This window comes from Juglans regia, chromosome 10 (genome assembly GCF_001411555.2).
Source record: "Juglans regia cultivar Chandler chromosome 10, Walnut 2.0, whole genome shotgun sequence".
Classification (NCBI taxonomy): Eukaryota; Viridiplantae; Streptophyta; class Magnoliopsida; order Fagales; family Juglandaceae; genus Juglans; species Juglans regia.
This window is the reverse complement of record NC_049910.1, coordinates 1,634,874-1,648,355: the sequence shown is the minus strand read 5'-3', so window position 1 is coordinate 1,648,355 and position 13,482 is coordinate 1,634,874. Positions and strand designations below refer to the sequence as shown.

At 36.9% G+C, this 13,482-nt stretch overlaps 2 protein-coding genes across 7 annotated transcripts; one reads left to right on the top strand and one right to left on the bottom strand.

Moving 5' to 3' along the window:
• Positions 1-243: 243 nt before the first annotated feature.
• On the bottom strand, positions 244-2,553 carry LOC109008930 (pentatricopeptide repeat-containing protein At5g39980, chloroplastic). The gene has a single exon (XM_035694415.1). The coding sequence runs from the start codon at positions 2,353-2,355 to the stop codon at positions 292-294; it is 2,064 nt and encodes a 687-aa protein (XP_035550308.1). The 5' UTR covers positions 2,356-2,553; the 3' UTR covers positions 244-291.
• A 2,881-nt stretch (positions 2,554-5,434) lies between these two features.
• LOC109008929 (uncharacterized protein YtfP) lies at positions 5,435-13,251 on the top strand. Of its 6 annotated transcripts, none has more exons than XM_035695322.1 (16): positions 5,436-5,660; positions 5,771-5,896; positions 5,987-6,046; positions 7,263-7,376; positions 7,468-7,555; positions 8,328-8,473; positions 8,555-8,656; positions 10,038-10,073; positions 10,181-10,280; positions 10,346-10,428; positions 10,926-11,003; positions 11,091-11,189; positions 11,269-11,319; positions 11,385-11,441; positions 12,246-12,287; positions 12,984-13,251. In XM_035695322.1, exons 1-16 carry the CDS (start codon positions 5,517-5,519, stop codon positions 13,065-13,067), a joined length of 1,410 nt encoding a protein of 469 aa, XP_035551215.1. In that variant the 5' UTR covers positions 5,436-5,516; the 3' UTR covers positions 13,068-13,251. The 6 variants fall into 6 exon arrangements, with proteins under 6 accessions (XP_035551217.1, XP_035551215.1, XP_018844773.1 ...); XM_018989229.2 differs by having other exon boundaries at positions 5,437-5,660; positions 10,038-10,109; positions 11,437-11,441; XM_018989226.2 differs by having other exon boundaries at positions 5,437-5,660; positions 10,038-10,109.
• Positions 13,252-13,482: the final 231 nt, after the last annotated feature.

Sequence of the window (13,482 nt, the reverse complement as noted above, 5' to 3'; positions counted from 1 at the left end):
GGGTGTGTTAAGATTGATTCTGTAATTACGAGATGATTACAGGAAATGAGGAAAGGAAAAGCGTTAGGAAGAAGTATATCCCTTGTTACATTTTTTTGTTATGTTTTGTGTCAAATGTTTTCATTTTAAATATGACATCCCAGGGTAATGGTGAGAATTCATGCATAGAGATTCCAAATACAATATATACAAAATCAATAGCAGACAAGAAAAACGCAATTTACAGGAGACAAGGTCGGATGCTTTTTTTTTTTTTTATGACAAGGTCAGATGCATGATTTCAAGAAATGCTCATAATCTTGGATTTCTTCTGTCATTCATCCTGTTCATGATTCGGGATGCATCATTGAGTCTATTTGCTCTTTCATATATGCTGGCAACGACAAGATGCAGTTCCTTCTTGTTGATGTTGGGATCAGAGTCCAACCTCTCAAACAGTGACTCTACCATCTTAAAATCCTTCTTAGCGCCATAAAGACTGAGCATCTGGAAGTGAACATCATCTGGGAAAACACACCCCTCTTCCTGCATTTCCCGATATATGGCATCTGCCTTCTCAAATTCCCGCAACTTTCCATAAGCATTCAGAACAAGAGCAATCACATTTGAATCAGGAAAATAACCTGCAACTCTCATCTTCTCAAACACCTCAATGACATTTGCATGCTTTCTGTTTCTTGAATAAAGATCAATCATGCACCCAAACACAGATATGTCCTTCACCTCTCCAGCATCAAAAGCCTGGCGAAACACCCATGTAGCTTCTTCAATCCGACCTGCTCTAGCCAGAATTTTAATTGCAGTCTCCCTGGGGATATTGTCTGGGCGCTTGAGTTCCTGAAGCAAACGTTTAGCATGAGCAACCAAACCTGTCCTCTCATAAGCGACAATCATCGTCTGATAAAGAACCTGATCGATCTCCACCCCCGAACTCCTCAGCTTCTGAAACAGCATTGCTGCACGGTCCAGTTTCCCTGCCTTCTCCCATATAGATATTATTGTTGAGTAAGTAAAGGAATTTGGTTCAATCCCTCTGTTCTGCATCTCTTGTACAAGATTCGTAGCTTTCTCATGCTCAAGAGTCGTCCCATAAATCTTTATCATGGTGTTGTAGGTAACAACATTCTGCTCAACATCCTTCCTTTGCATCAACCGAAAAAGATGTATGGCTTCCCCAAAAAGCTCAGCCTCGCCATAAACCCTCAAAAGGGTATTGTAACTAACAACATTGGGTTCAATTCCCATCTTCCTCATGCTCCAAAACAGTCTGTCAGCTTCCTTGGCCATATCTAGCAGCCCATAAACATCAATCATAATATTGCAGGTGGTAAGATCAAGCGGGCACTTCACCTCATTCATCTCAGAGAACACCGATAAGGCCTCAACAAACTTCTGATTCTCCACATACATAGTTAAAAGCGTCGAATAGCTCACTGTATCAGGCAAAACACTAGCTGCCCTCATCTCTTTAATAAGAAGACGGGCTTCTCGAAATAACTTCGCTTTACCAAACACATTAATCATCGAGTTATAAGCTACAAGATCGGGTGCAATACCGGACGCTTTCAACCTTGAAAAGATCGATATAGCCTTGGAATAATCGCGTAACTTCCGCGAAAGCTCAATCAAATTACTATACAGAACGAGGTCCCCAGACACACGGTCTTGCTCCATTTGCTGGAGCCAAGCCAGCGCCGAATCAAACATACCCTCTTTTCCAAAATAAGTAATAAGCGTCGAATAAGTATACCTATCGGGCGCAAGCGCTCTGTGGCGCATTTCCTCGAACAGCCCATGCGCGATATCCCACTGCTTCGCGCGGAGGACATTGCGCATAACAACATTGTACGCAAACACCGAAGGTGAATACAAAGCTTCTTCGTTGATCCAGTCGAGAAGCGCAAGCGACCTTTGCCAGTCGGGCTCGCGCGAGAGCATAGAAACCATGAAACGGATAGAAAGCTGTCTGCCTTTGTAGGGTGACATTAGAGAGTAGAGTTCTTGCTCGTTTTGAGTTTGTCCTATTGAGGTTAAGAGTTCGTCCATGTCCACACTGTGATCCAAGTGCACGGGCTCTTGTTTTCTGGGGTGCCTGTGGTATACTTGGCCTCGAGAAGGTGAGGACAGCACCGACTTTAGTGGAGATGTTCTTCGCCAGACATCTTTGGTTGTCGAAGAAGCTGAAACAGTGAGAAGCAACAATCGGGTTCTATGGTGTTTTCTTTTGTGCTTATTGAAGGGTATGGTGGTGGAATTACTGGTTTTGGTGATGGGGAATGACGGGACAGAGAAGGAAGAAGATGGGAATGAATCTACTCGCATGGAAGAAGCAGAAGAGAACGAGACCGTACACATTGTTGATATCGAAATACTACGGAGTTGAGGTGAGGGAACAGAGAATGTCCGAGCCAGAGATGGAGGATGGTTCAAGAGCCGGGCACAGCTATGAGCTTTGTGATGGCCCAGGTTAGTGATGGACCCACATGATGGTGGGTCATTGTGCCTTATACCGGGCCCACACTACAGAACCAGATCCAATGTGGCAAGTCTGGATCGAAGTATCGAACCCCATCAAAACGACGATGGGTAAGATATTTTCTTTTAAAGGTTTAATATCCTAGCTTTTGTAACGTCCCGTCCTAACATTTTCCCGGCTAATTCATTCCTCAGCTTTTGCCTTTTGCCATCTTTCCTTTTCTTTTCTTTTTTTCTTTTTCTTTTTTTTTCCTCAACAAGCATTCGAGATATATATATATATATAGAAAATAAGGAATACAATAAGTTTTTGGTGAATTTTTCCCACTATCTATATATAAAATACAGTTATGAATACTAGTGAGGGGTATTCGACCAAAATTCATTTCAGTCACTACCCGTTGCGCCACTGAGTGGACATACTGATTCTGAGATCGGTGTATTTTTCTGATCCTCCAGTTATTCCGGAGATGGAGATTATGACTGATATCCTCTAGGATCGAGGATATTTGTCATTGTGGTGATGGAGATTCATTTGATATTGCATCAATTACTGTTTGAGTATCTCCTTCTATTATTGACGGTCTTTTTCCCATATGATTTGCCATTTTGGTAGCAAGAAGAGCTGATGATGCTTCTGCGAATATGGGATTGATACTTGGGATCTTAGAGGTCCAGACTTCCCCGATTCTTCCTTTTGAATCTCGACAAACGGCTGACGCTGTTAAGAATAAGTCTCTAATTGATGCATCAAAATAGAAGCTCCAGCAATTTAATGGTGGTTTGATCTAGATCTCGCTTTGAAAATTGTTGATCTTCTTTCCCCATACTTTTTTGTATTCTTGGTAAGTGGTGTCGAGTTGGATCAAATCATTTTCAAGCGTTGTGGGTGTATGGTTGTGAACCATATCGTTTATTTTCCTTCAAATGAAGTCCATAGCTATTATTGCAAAAAGCTGAAAATGATTAATTTCTGGTTCTATCAATCCTAACTTGGGGCCTGTTTTTAGAATCAACTTTATCCAGTCACATATGGTCGATAATGGAAGTGATGCTAAATTTAGGGGCCAGCTACTATGTATCCATAGTATTCGAACCACTGGACATTCCACAAAGAGATGGATCAACATTTCTTCTACATGATTGCAAGTTGGACAAAAATTTTGTTGTAAATTCTAAATAATACTACTTACATTGGCCCTGGTTGGAAGAATATCCCATACAATTTTCCACATTAAAAGCTTGTGATGGTCATGTATTTTCAATCTCCAAATTATTTTGAAATTGAGAGCTGTAACATCTTGAGATAGTGAGCCGCCAAGTGGTATGCAGTTTTGACATAGAATTTACCATTGTAATTTGGAAGTCAGATCATAGTGTTATTTCTTTGGTTGTTTTGAGCAAGAGGTATTTTTTGTATATGGTTGATGCTTTCTTGATCAAAGAGTGCTAACATCTTCTCAATATTCCATGCGCGTGGATTATTGGTTATGAGATCAGACACTTTCAGCTGAGGATGTGCTTCATTCATGTTCTGGATGGGCTTCGGCTTGAGTTCTTCCATGTTCGATATCCATGATTCTATCCATGCATTAACTGGTCACCCGTCAACAATTTGAAAACAATAGCCTTTTGCTAATAAATCTCTGGTCTTGAGGAGCCATTTCTAAATCCAAGAATTTAAATTTTTTTTATTCACATTTTTTAATGTGTTTTGGTTGAGATTTTTTTTTTAAAGGATCTTGTGCCATAATCCATTGTTATTGTTCTGACTCAGTTTCCAACTTGTTTTTGCTAAGAGTATTAGGTTCATTTTTTCTATCAATTTAAGGCCTAATCCTCTTTGATGTTTCGATTGACATATTGGCTTCCAAGATTTCACGGTAAGATTATGACTTTTTCCTTTTGGGAAACTCCACCAAAAGTTTTGGAAGCTTCTATTCATGGTCTTGCATACTGAAGTTGGCAAAAGGAATGATTGCATTTGATACGATGGAAAAGAACTTGCCACTGACTTGATTAACATGGTATGGACTGCTTGAAATAAGACTTTGGATTTTCAGCCTTTGAGTTTGATATCAATTTTCTCCATGAGTTCTTTAAAACTCTATTCTTTTCCCTTGAGAATGATGTTGGAAGTCCTAGATATTTCATTCATGTTGTTGATGGTTTATAAGGCAAAATCTAAGAGATAATGGATTTAGAAGCCGAGCTCCCATTTCGGGTGATGGAAATGGAAGATTTATTGAGGTTTATTCGCTGTCCAGACCATTCTATATATTTCTCATTGTTTTCAGATCGATCTTTGGCATTTTGCTCACTTGCTTTCTCGAATACTATGAGATCGTTTGCAAAGAATAAATGAGAGATTGATGGGCAGCCTCGGCTTATTCAGATTCCCTCAAAACTTCCCTATTCTTCTGATCTCGATATCAATCTAGATAAGATTCTAGTGCATAATTTGAATAGAAATGGTGATAATGGATCACCCTGTCTAAGTAGTCTTATTTGAGAATGGAAAAAACTTCTCGTACTACAATTAATAATGATAGAGAACGACGCTGTCGTTATGCATTTTTTAATAAGATTTATTTAGGTGGCACTATATCTGAGTACTTCCATTATTTTAAAAAGGAAGTTTTATTCAATAAAATCAAAAGTTTGTTTCATAGAACTTGATTGCCATTGAGCTTTGTCTTCCTATTTTTTTCTTAAGACGGTGAAATAGCTCATGAGTTATCGCCTACCGGTGTATTTTATTTGATGTTTTTGCTAGACACAAAAGCCGTTTGTAAAGGTGAAACGATGTTTCTGCCATCTTTCCTTTTCATTAACCAACACGTTCACCGGCAATAGGGTGAACGTGAACGACTTGTAGTTTGTGTCTCAAGAGTGCCCTATAAAAACTCTGCGTCCGTAGCCGTAGTCCACAGCATACCACTCTTTTCCCACTCACACCAGATTCCACCACCCACTTGGCTTACTTAATCCCCGACCCGAGTGTGCCCAAATTTTCATAGCAGTAGCTAATTCATGGGGCCATGAGCTTCACTTTGGCGCGCTTCATCTTCCACTTTGCGGGGATTTCCTCACGAGCAGCAGGTACCACCGGAAGCTGTGGCTCTTTTCTTTCATTCTCCGGGAGGAGAAAATTGACTGCGACTCCCATCCCCTTAGCTACAAAGGTACTAATACTGTTGCGCATTTTCTCAGCAACCAAATAGAGGGAAAACGGTTTGTTTTTACTGTCACTTTTTCTACTCTTTTAATTTTTTGTGGTTTTCTTGGTTGGTAGTCAAGTGAAGAGCTGTTGGTAGTGGTTGGGGGTGGAGCAGCTGGAGTTTTTGGGGCAATTAGAGCAAAGACCCTGGCGCCTAATCTGAATGTGTTGGTTATTGAGAAAGGGAAACCTCTGTCAAAGGTTCGTTTTATATTACATGTTCTTGGCCGATTCAGCTTATTCTTTTTTTTTTTTTTTTCCTGTTTTGGGTTCAAGTGTTATTGTTGGCAGGTGAAAATATCTGGAGGTGGCCGGTGCAACGTGACAAATGGGCATTGTGCTGACAATTTGGTGAGGTTTATAATGTTTTATCAGAACATGTTGAAAAAATGTACAAACTGGCATTATGGGCGAAGTTTTATCACGAAACACCTCACACTTTTTGGCAACATATGAATCTATGATGCTCTAAGTTTGTGGGCAGGAATGCTATTATTTTTTATTATGCTCTGATGAAATGCTAGGTGGTCTGTAGAGGTAACATTTATTTCCTGTAATTATCCCTTAAACCGTTTATCTCTTGCTTAAATGTTATGAACAACTTGAAGTTGATGATTTAACAGCGTTTTGTCTGTTTGGATAAACACTACCTTGTTGACATAGACAATATACTGGTAAGTGAAATTGCCAATTGCATGGGACCGGGGTTTATTCTACAGGGATGGGTCCGAAGGGCCCTGCCTTGAGGTTGGCTCAAGTGGTAAAGGCCTTGGGTTTGGGGGTATGCTCCCCCCAGGTCCAAGGTTCAAATTCTCATGGGTGCCACACCTCATGGTGAAAAGCCAGCGATTTAACCAGTTCCATGTAGGAAAATTTCCGAAGGTGCGGTGTATGGGACCGTGGTTTACTTTGCAGGGGTGGGTCCGAAGGGCCCTGCCTTGAAGAGGTTCCCTGACATAAAAAAAAAAAAAAAAAAAAAGTGAAATTGCCAATTGCATGTTTATCTGAATTGGAAAATCTCGCCATAATTGACTTCTGGAAAGAAATTATTATTGAGTAGTGGGCACATTTTCTACTGAGTTAAGTTTCTTGCCCCTACACATATGTTCCACGTTCCTTGGTGCTGCCATGTAGTAATCCTAATAATGAACTCTCACTGTGAAATATAATTTGTACTGAAAATCTGAATATTCTTTAATCTTATTTATCATCTGAATATGAGAATTTTAGTAGCTGGAGAGTGATAGATGAACCTAAGTATATAAAACTCCAAGCTTCACGCCTGGAAGGGAAAATAATCAAGATTTTAATGTTTCCCAGTTCTTGTCATAATTTCCCTTAGTTGATAACTTGTAGCTCTGTTGAAATGTAAAGAGTTTGTGAGGTAGAAAAAGATCATATTTTTACCTATAGGGAAAGAAAAAGAACAGATTTATGTATGTTTAGGACCTTTGATCACTCTTTGTAGCGCTTTCTGCCCGTTTCCTAATTGGTTCATTGGACTAAACTTTGTATTGATGTTTCCCTACAACTTAACATTAGTTTTGAACTATGAATTCCTTCTTAGATTCTGGCGGAACATTATCCTAGGGGTCATAAAGAACTGAGAGGATCTTTTTTCAACACACACAGCCCAGCAGATACCATGTCCTGGTTTTCTGATCATGGGGTTGAACTTAAGGTTTCCTATGAGAATGGATTTCTCTTGTTCGATTCTTCTTGGCTGTCATTTTGTTACTCCACATGCCTAATATGTGTCTATCTACTTGTAGATTGAAGATGATGGAAGGGTTTTCCCAGTCAGTAACAGTTCTTCTTCGATAATTGATTGTCTCATGTCTCAAGCAACAAAGATAGGAGGTGCTCTTGTTTACAAATACAAATTGACTAATGTTAACTTTTTATCTTGCATTGAACTTCTGATGGTATGTCTTGGATTCATCCCATCCGTGTTTACCCAGCACGATAGTGCATTCATTGAATTAGAGGCTAATGCAGGGTCTTGGGTTTTGAGGACCCAAGGCTACTGCAACATAAAGGATCCCATTCATTAATTACTTTGCATTCCTTATGCAAGTGTTATAGTTTTCCCTTGACTTCACTTTGCACTGAACCCTAGTATATAGGGTTTGAAAGCAAATATAACTGTGCATGTTCATTGTTTGCAAGAGCTGGAATCCTGATTTTCTAAAAGAAGGTTATGGCTATGGTCACAGAAGGAACAATAGCAACAATATTTTTCCTGTGGTTTGTTCAGCTCCCGTGGCATTTATTTTAGAATTGATGCCCTCATGCCTTACTAAACGTTAATTTCTTGTTAGCATTTTATGAATGGATATGGTACTACTGCACACTTTTTTTAACAACCTCACACTGCATATATCACAGATTGTTTTTATAAGGGAAAATAAAATGCTAAAAAAATATAGTGATAAGAAAGCAGTATTTATATCACAGATTTGAGTTAGTAAATCACCAAAAAGTCTTAAGTTCATAATTTACCAGACTTGTGTATCTCACTATCTCTGCTATAGTTCAATGCTTGCTGTGTAAAATGATGGGTTTTCTTTTTGATGAGTAATATGATGGAATATATTGTCAACTTTTTATTCTAAAATGTGAGCTCAATCAGTTTCTCTGCAGACCGGAAAAGTTGTGACAACCGCTTCTGCTAGCGGTTTGGGAAAATTCCTTCTTAAGATTGAGAAGCGGACAATCGATTATGTTGAATATGTTGAAGCTGATTATCTATTGATTGCTAGTGGTAGTAGTCCTCAGGTTGTGATGAAAAGTGGTTTAGTTTTATTTGCATGTATATGAACTATGTTTCTTGATCAACTTTTCTTGTCCTTCTTAAAGGGTTATAGGCTTGTAGCTCAGCTCAATCATTCAATTGTAGATCCAGTGCCAAGCTTATTTACTTTCAAGATTGAGGATCCAAAGCTGGCAGAGTTGGCAGGGGTAATGTTCATTATTGTGTTTTTATTTTTTACTACTTCGCAATAGCTGCAAAGATCCTGTTCATTGTTTCTTATGCAAGTGATCTATTCTGATGAAAAACAAATTCCCATGACTACTACTTTATCCAAACAGTAGTTGCCATATTGTCTATTTCTTGAGTTAACAGTGTAAGAATCAGTATTTAGTTCTAATTAAATCATTTATATGGAAAAAAGATAGTTATGCAACTAATGGTTGTTTTAAGATAATATACTCTAGTTTCGACTATTCCCTTCGCTTTGGGAAAGTTGTTCTATGATTGTGTTATATTCTAACCTGATGCCTGTATACCACATCTGCATTTAATTGAGCACCTGACAGTAATGAGAGCTTATGAAATGTAGCTATTCTGCTTTTTATAATCATAAAAGTGATGGCTTCAACTTGTATGGCATCTAGCATTTATATGCTACATGATTACAAGTTATAGCTGCTTTATAATTATGGTATAATCAATGGCAGACCGGCCCCCCCAAAATTTTTTGAAAATTCAAAATAGGCCCAGATTTCAAGATTTTATTCAATACAATTCTATAAATATAGAAAATAAAACTGTATAAAATTTTCTAGAATTTCAATATACCTAGAAATATCTCTCTCCATTTTTTTCTTATAGTCCTAAAATTTTGTATAATTTCTATATATTATATATTTTCAAGGATGTGGCCTCACCAAATTAAATTAAAAGTAAGTTTAGGAGAAATAATAAAGTTATTAACATGGATCTCAAAGTCTTTTGTTATACAATAATATATAGGCTTCTTAAATATATGAAGTCCAAATTGACATTAATATAAGAAAAATCATTTAAGGTTGATAATCTATATGAAAAATAGTTGAGAGGTTTTATCCTTAAACTTCATTAAGCAAGACAAAATTTATTTAAGGTCTCAATTATAACATTATATGTTTAATGTGATACGAAAATATCTAGATTTTACATAAAACTTAATAAACTAGCTTACATATTAGAATAAAATATGACTTTCTAAAAGATCACTTAATAGCTTTTATGAAGAAATTAAATTCTAAATATTTCATTATACAAATAATAATAGATTAATATTATTCTATAAAACATTATCGTCAGAAATCTGAAACATATATTAAGTTGTGTTTTTAGAATCTTATTTCTACGTGTATGTAGCAAATTATCGAGATCTAACTTTATATATAGTAATGTTTTTATGATTTTTTTAATCTCTTTTTATTTTACATAAATGTGTCACACAATAGAAAAATTGGCCCCCCCTCAAAGAAATTGCTGGTTCGCACTGGGTATAATGGTCCTTTTTACTTATAACTGCGGGGCCCAATATTTATTTTCTATTTTTTATGGCAGGTTACTTTTCCTAAAGTTAAAGCAAAGTTGAAATTGGTAAATGTCCGAAGGAACATTCCACAGCTCACACAGGCATGCTTCTCTGATTGCAACCACCTAAACACTCTAATGTGTATGACATAACCAAAAATTTGGGATTTCAGGTTGGGCCCATGTTAGTCACACACTGGGGACTCAGTGGGCCTGTAGTTCTTCGGCTTTCTGCTTGGGGGGCCCGTGATCTTTTCAGCTTAGGTTATGAAGGTGATGGAAGTTACTTCTTCTTTTAGTTTTTATTTTTCCTACTGCAACTCATAAATTTTATGCAGGGATTCTTATTGTGGATTTTACTCCTGATTTGAACATGGAAGATGTGAAGTCTATACTTAGTCAACACAAGCTTCAGTTTGTGGTAATCTTCTGTGTTAAATTTCCATTCTATGTATACCTGGATGTGCGAATGTTTTTTTAATACATGCAATAGTTGTTGCATGGTGGATTTATGATAATTTGTGGGACACCCGACTTTCTATCTGGGTTCTCATTCATAGAGGCAGATCAGTAATTTAAGTTGGTTTAGGTGTTTAAATGTGGAACTATGATATGTATATATATAATTCAATGTAGCAGCAACTCATCCCAAATAAGAGGTTGGCTAAGACTTTGGAGGTATAAAGAGCAATTGCCTTGTGTTAACATGCTTTTTTTAACTGGCATTGGTTCTTTTAGGCCAGTAACCTTGTTTCTAATATGAAATTCTAAGATACTGGTGCAAGCTTTCTTTCTGACTACTGTCTTCTGACATTTCCTTTTTGCTTAAAAGTTAGGACTGTAACTCTATTAAAATATTTTGCTCTTTCGTTGTACTTGAATTGATGATTACTTTTTTGCTTGGACACATTTCTGCAGAAGCAAAAGGTGCTCAATTCATGTCCTTCGGAATTTGGTCTTGTCAAGAGATTTTGGAAGTATATATTGGATCGTGAGGTTTAGTTGCTATTACAAGTTGAAAGATCATATGTTGTCTTGCATTAAGATTTTCCCCAAGGGTGATAGATTTTATTGTTTATGCAGAGCTTAGTTGAGGATATATTGTGGGCTTCCATTTCAAATAATTCATTAAATTCTGTTGCTTCTCTATTAAAGCATTGCAGTTTCAGAGTGACAGGAAAGGTAGGATTAACTCTGGAGCTTTTCTAGTTCTTATATTTTCATGGTTGCGGTGGATGATATGCATGCTATCATGGTGAAGGGTCAATTTAAGGATGAATTTGTTACTGCTGGAGGTGTCCCGCTGTCTGAGGTTCTCTCTCTCTCTCTCTCTCTCTCTTTCCCATAATATAACTCTGGTTTTCTTGCCTTTGGAAGATCTCATTGAATACAATGGAAAGCAAAATACATTCACATCTATACTTTGCAGGAGAGGTACTGTTCCTTGGTATTTATTGGCTTTACATTCCCACATAGGGCTGCAAATGAACAGAGCAGCTCGTGAACAGTTCGAGCTCGGCTCTTGTATACTCGTTTTGAACTCGGTTCATTTAATAAATGAGATGTTTGTAAAAACACTACTATATGTTCGAATTTTAAACGAGCAAAACTCTTATAAACTCGGCTCAACTCGGTTAGGCTCATGAACAAAGCTCGACGTGACTCGTTTGAGCTCGTAATATATTTTATATATGAATATCTTACTTATCAAAAAAAAAATATATTTTATATATGTATATGTTATATTTATTACATGTTAGTTATATTTTATATACTTAATTATATATTATTAATTTATTTATAGTTTACCTTATTTAATATATATATATATATATATTATGTTCCCAAAGTGTGTATTAGATAATTTGGATAAGAATATATTATGATAGTTTTTTGTAATTTTTTTTAAAACAATTATTAATCAAAAGATAAGATTCAGAAATAAAAAAAAAAAAATCGAGTTTGAACTTGAGTCGTTTGTTTATTTTTTGTCGAGCTCGAGCTGAATTCGAACAAAATTAATGGTTAACAAGCCGAGTTCGAACGAGGATATTTAAATTTTATTTGAGTTCGAGCTGAGTTCGAACGAGTAAACATTTTAATCGAGCTCAATGATTCTTGTCTGAATTCGACTCGACTCGGTTCGTTTGTAGCCCAGAATCCCACACAAGCACACTCTGCAGTCAGTAAAGGCACATTTAATCATTTATGGAACTCAAAATATTGAATTATCTGCAGGTACTGAATGTTGATGGGATAACTGGTGGTTATAATTTCCAGGTAGAGCAATATATCCGTTTATAAAATTTTGCTGGTGTACCGGGTCCTTTTCCATAATTAATAAAATTTTATCTTACTTATAAAAAATACTACTTATAAAAAAAGTATTAATAAAGTCTCCTTCTCACAGTTATTGTTATGGAACCATTTCTAAAATCAATAGTAATATCCCAATTTGTTACTAGAGAAAGCTTCCCGGTTTCTTGCTCTTATAGGTTCAGCTTTTGATCTAAACCGCATATAGAGAGTTTTTCAAGATACAGTCTAATTGCCTATTGTCAAAGCGTTTCTTTGATATTTTTTTTTCCCTTCCATGAACTCATACATAAGATGTTGCATGCATGTTAACTTTGCAAGGAGGATAACTGTGTTTCTTTCTTCCTCTTCCTTTTGTTTTGGCGAAATGGTAGGATTTGAATTTCTTTTTGGCTGGAAAATTAAGACCAATTTTCTGAACAAAGATATTCAGTGCATTTTTGTTTCACATGAAAGACAGCATCAACCCTTTCATAGTGGTGCAACAGGAAGGATAGTGCCAATGTCACCCAAAATACTACTCATAACCGTTGAATTAACTTCAATTTTAACTTTGCAACTTATCTGTTTGGTCATTACCCAGCTCTCGATGTCTTTCCCTCCTGTAAGAGAGGATATATTATATGAATGTCTTCGCATCATAAATTTTCCCACTTTCAGAATGCTTGGTCGGGCGGATACATTGCAGGGACAAGTATTGGTGAATTAGCTAGAGGTACTGATCTTGAGGAGAGGGTTCTATGACATATATTTGGACATAACAGCGGATGTATTAATTGGTAAGCTTCCTGCCGTCCACATACAGCATGATTTCTTAAAAAGTTCTTAATGATTCAGTATGTGCGAAGGTTCTGATCAAATTGTAAACGGATAGAGTTCTGTTTGATTTGGAGTTTGATTATCAACACCCTTATTTCTCCTTTCTTAAGGCAGACCCCCCTGCTTCTCTCAGCAACCTAGTCTGTCATCAGCTGGTACGAATCTATGCGTAGAGAATTAGTTTTCTTTTAGAGTTAGGCATAGAATTTCTGAAACTAGCATTCCACAAGCAAGATATCTAAGACTTGCCTGCTACATTTATGTGGCCGTAAATTTACTTATCTGGCACTACTCTAAGCAGCAATGCGTGTCGTACGATCTGTCTCTTGCAATTCAGACC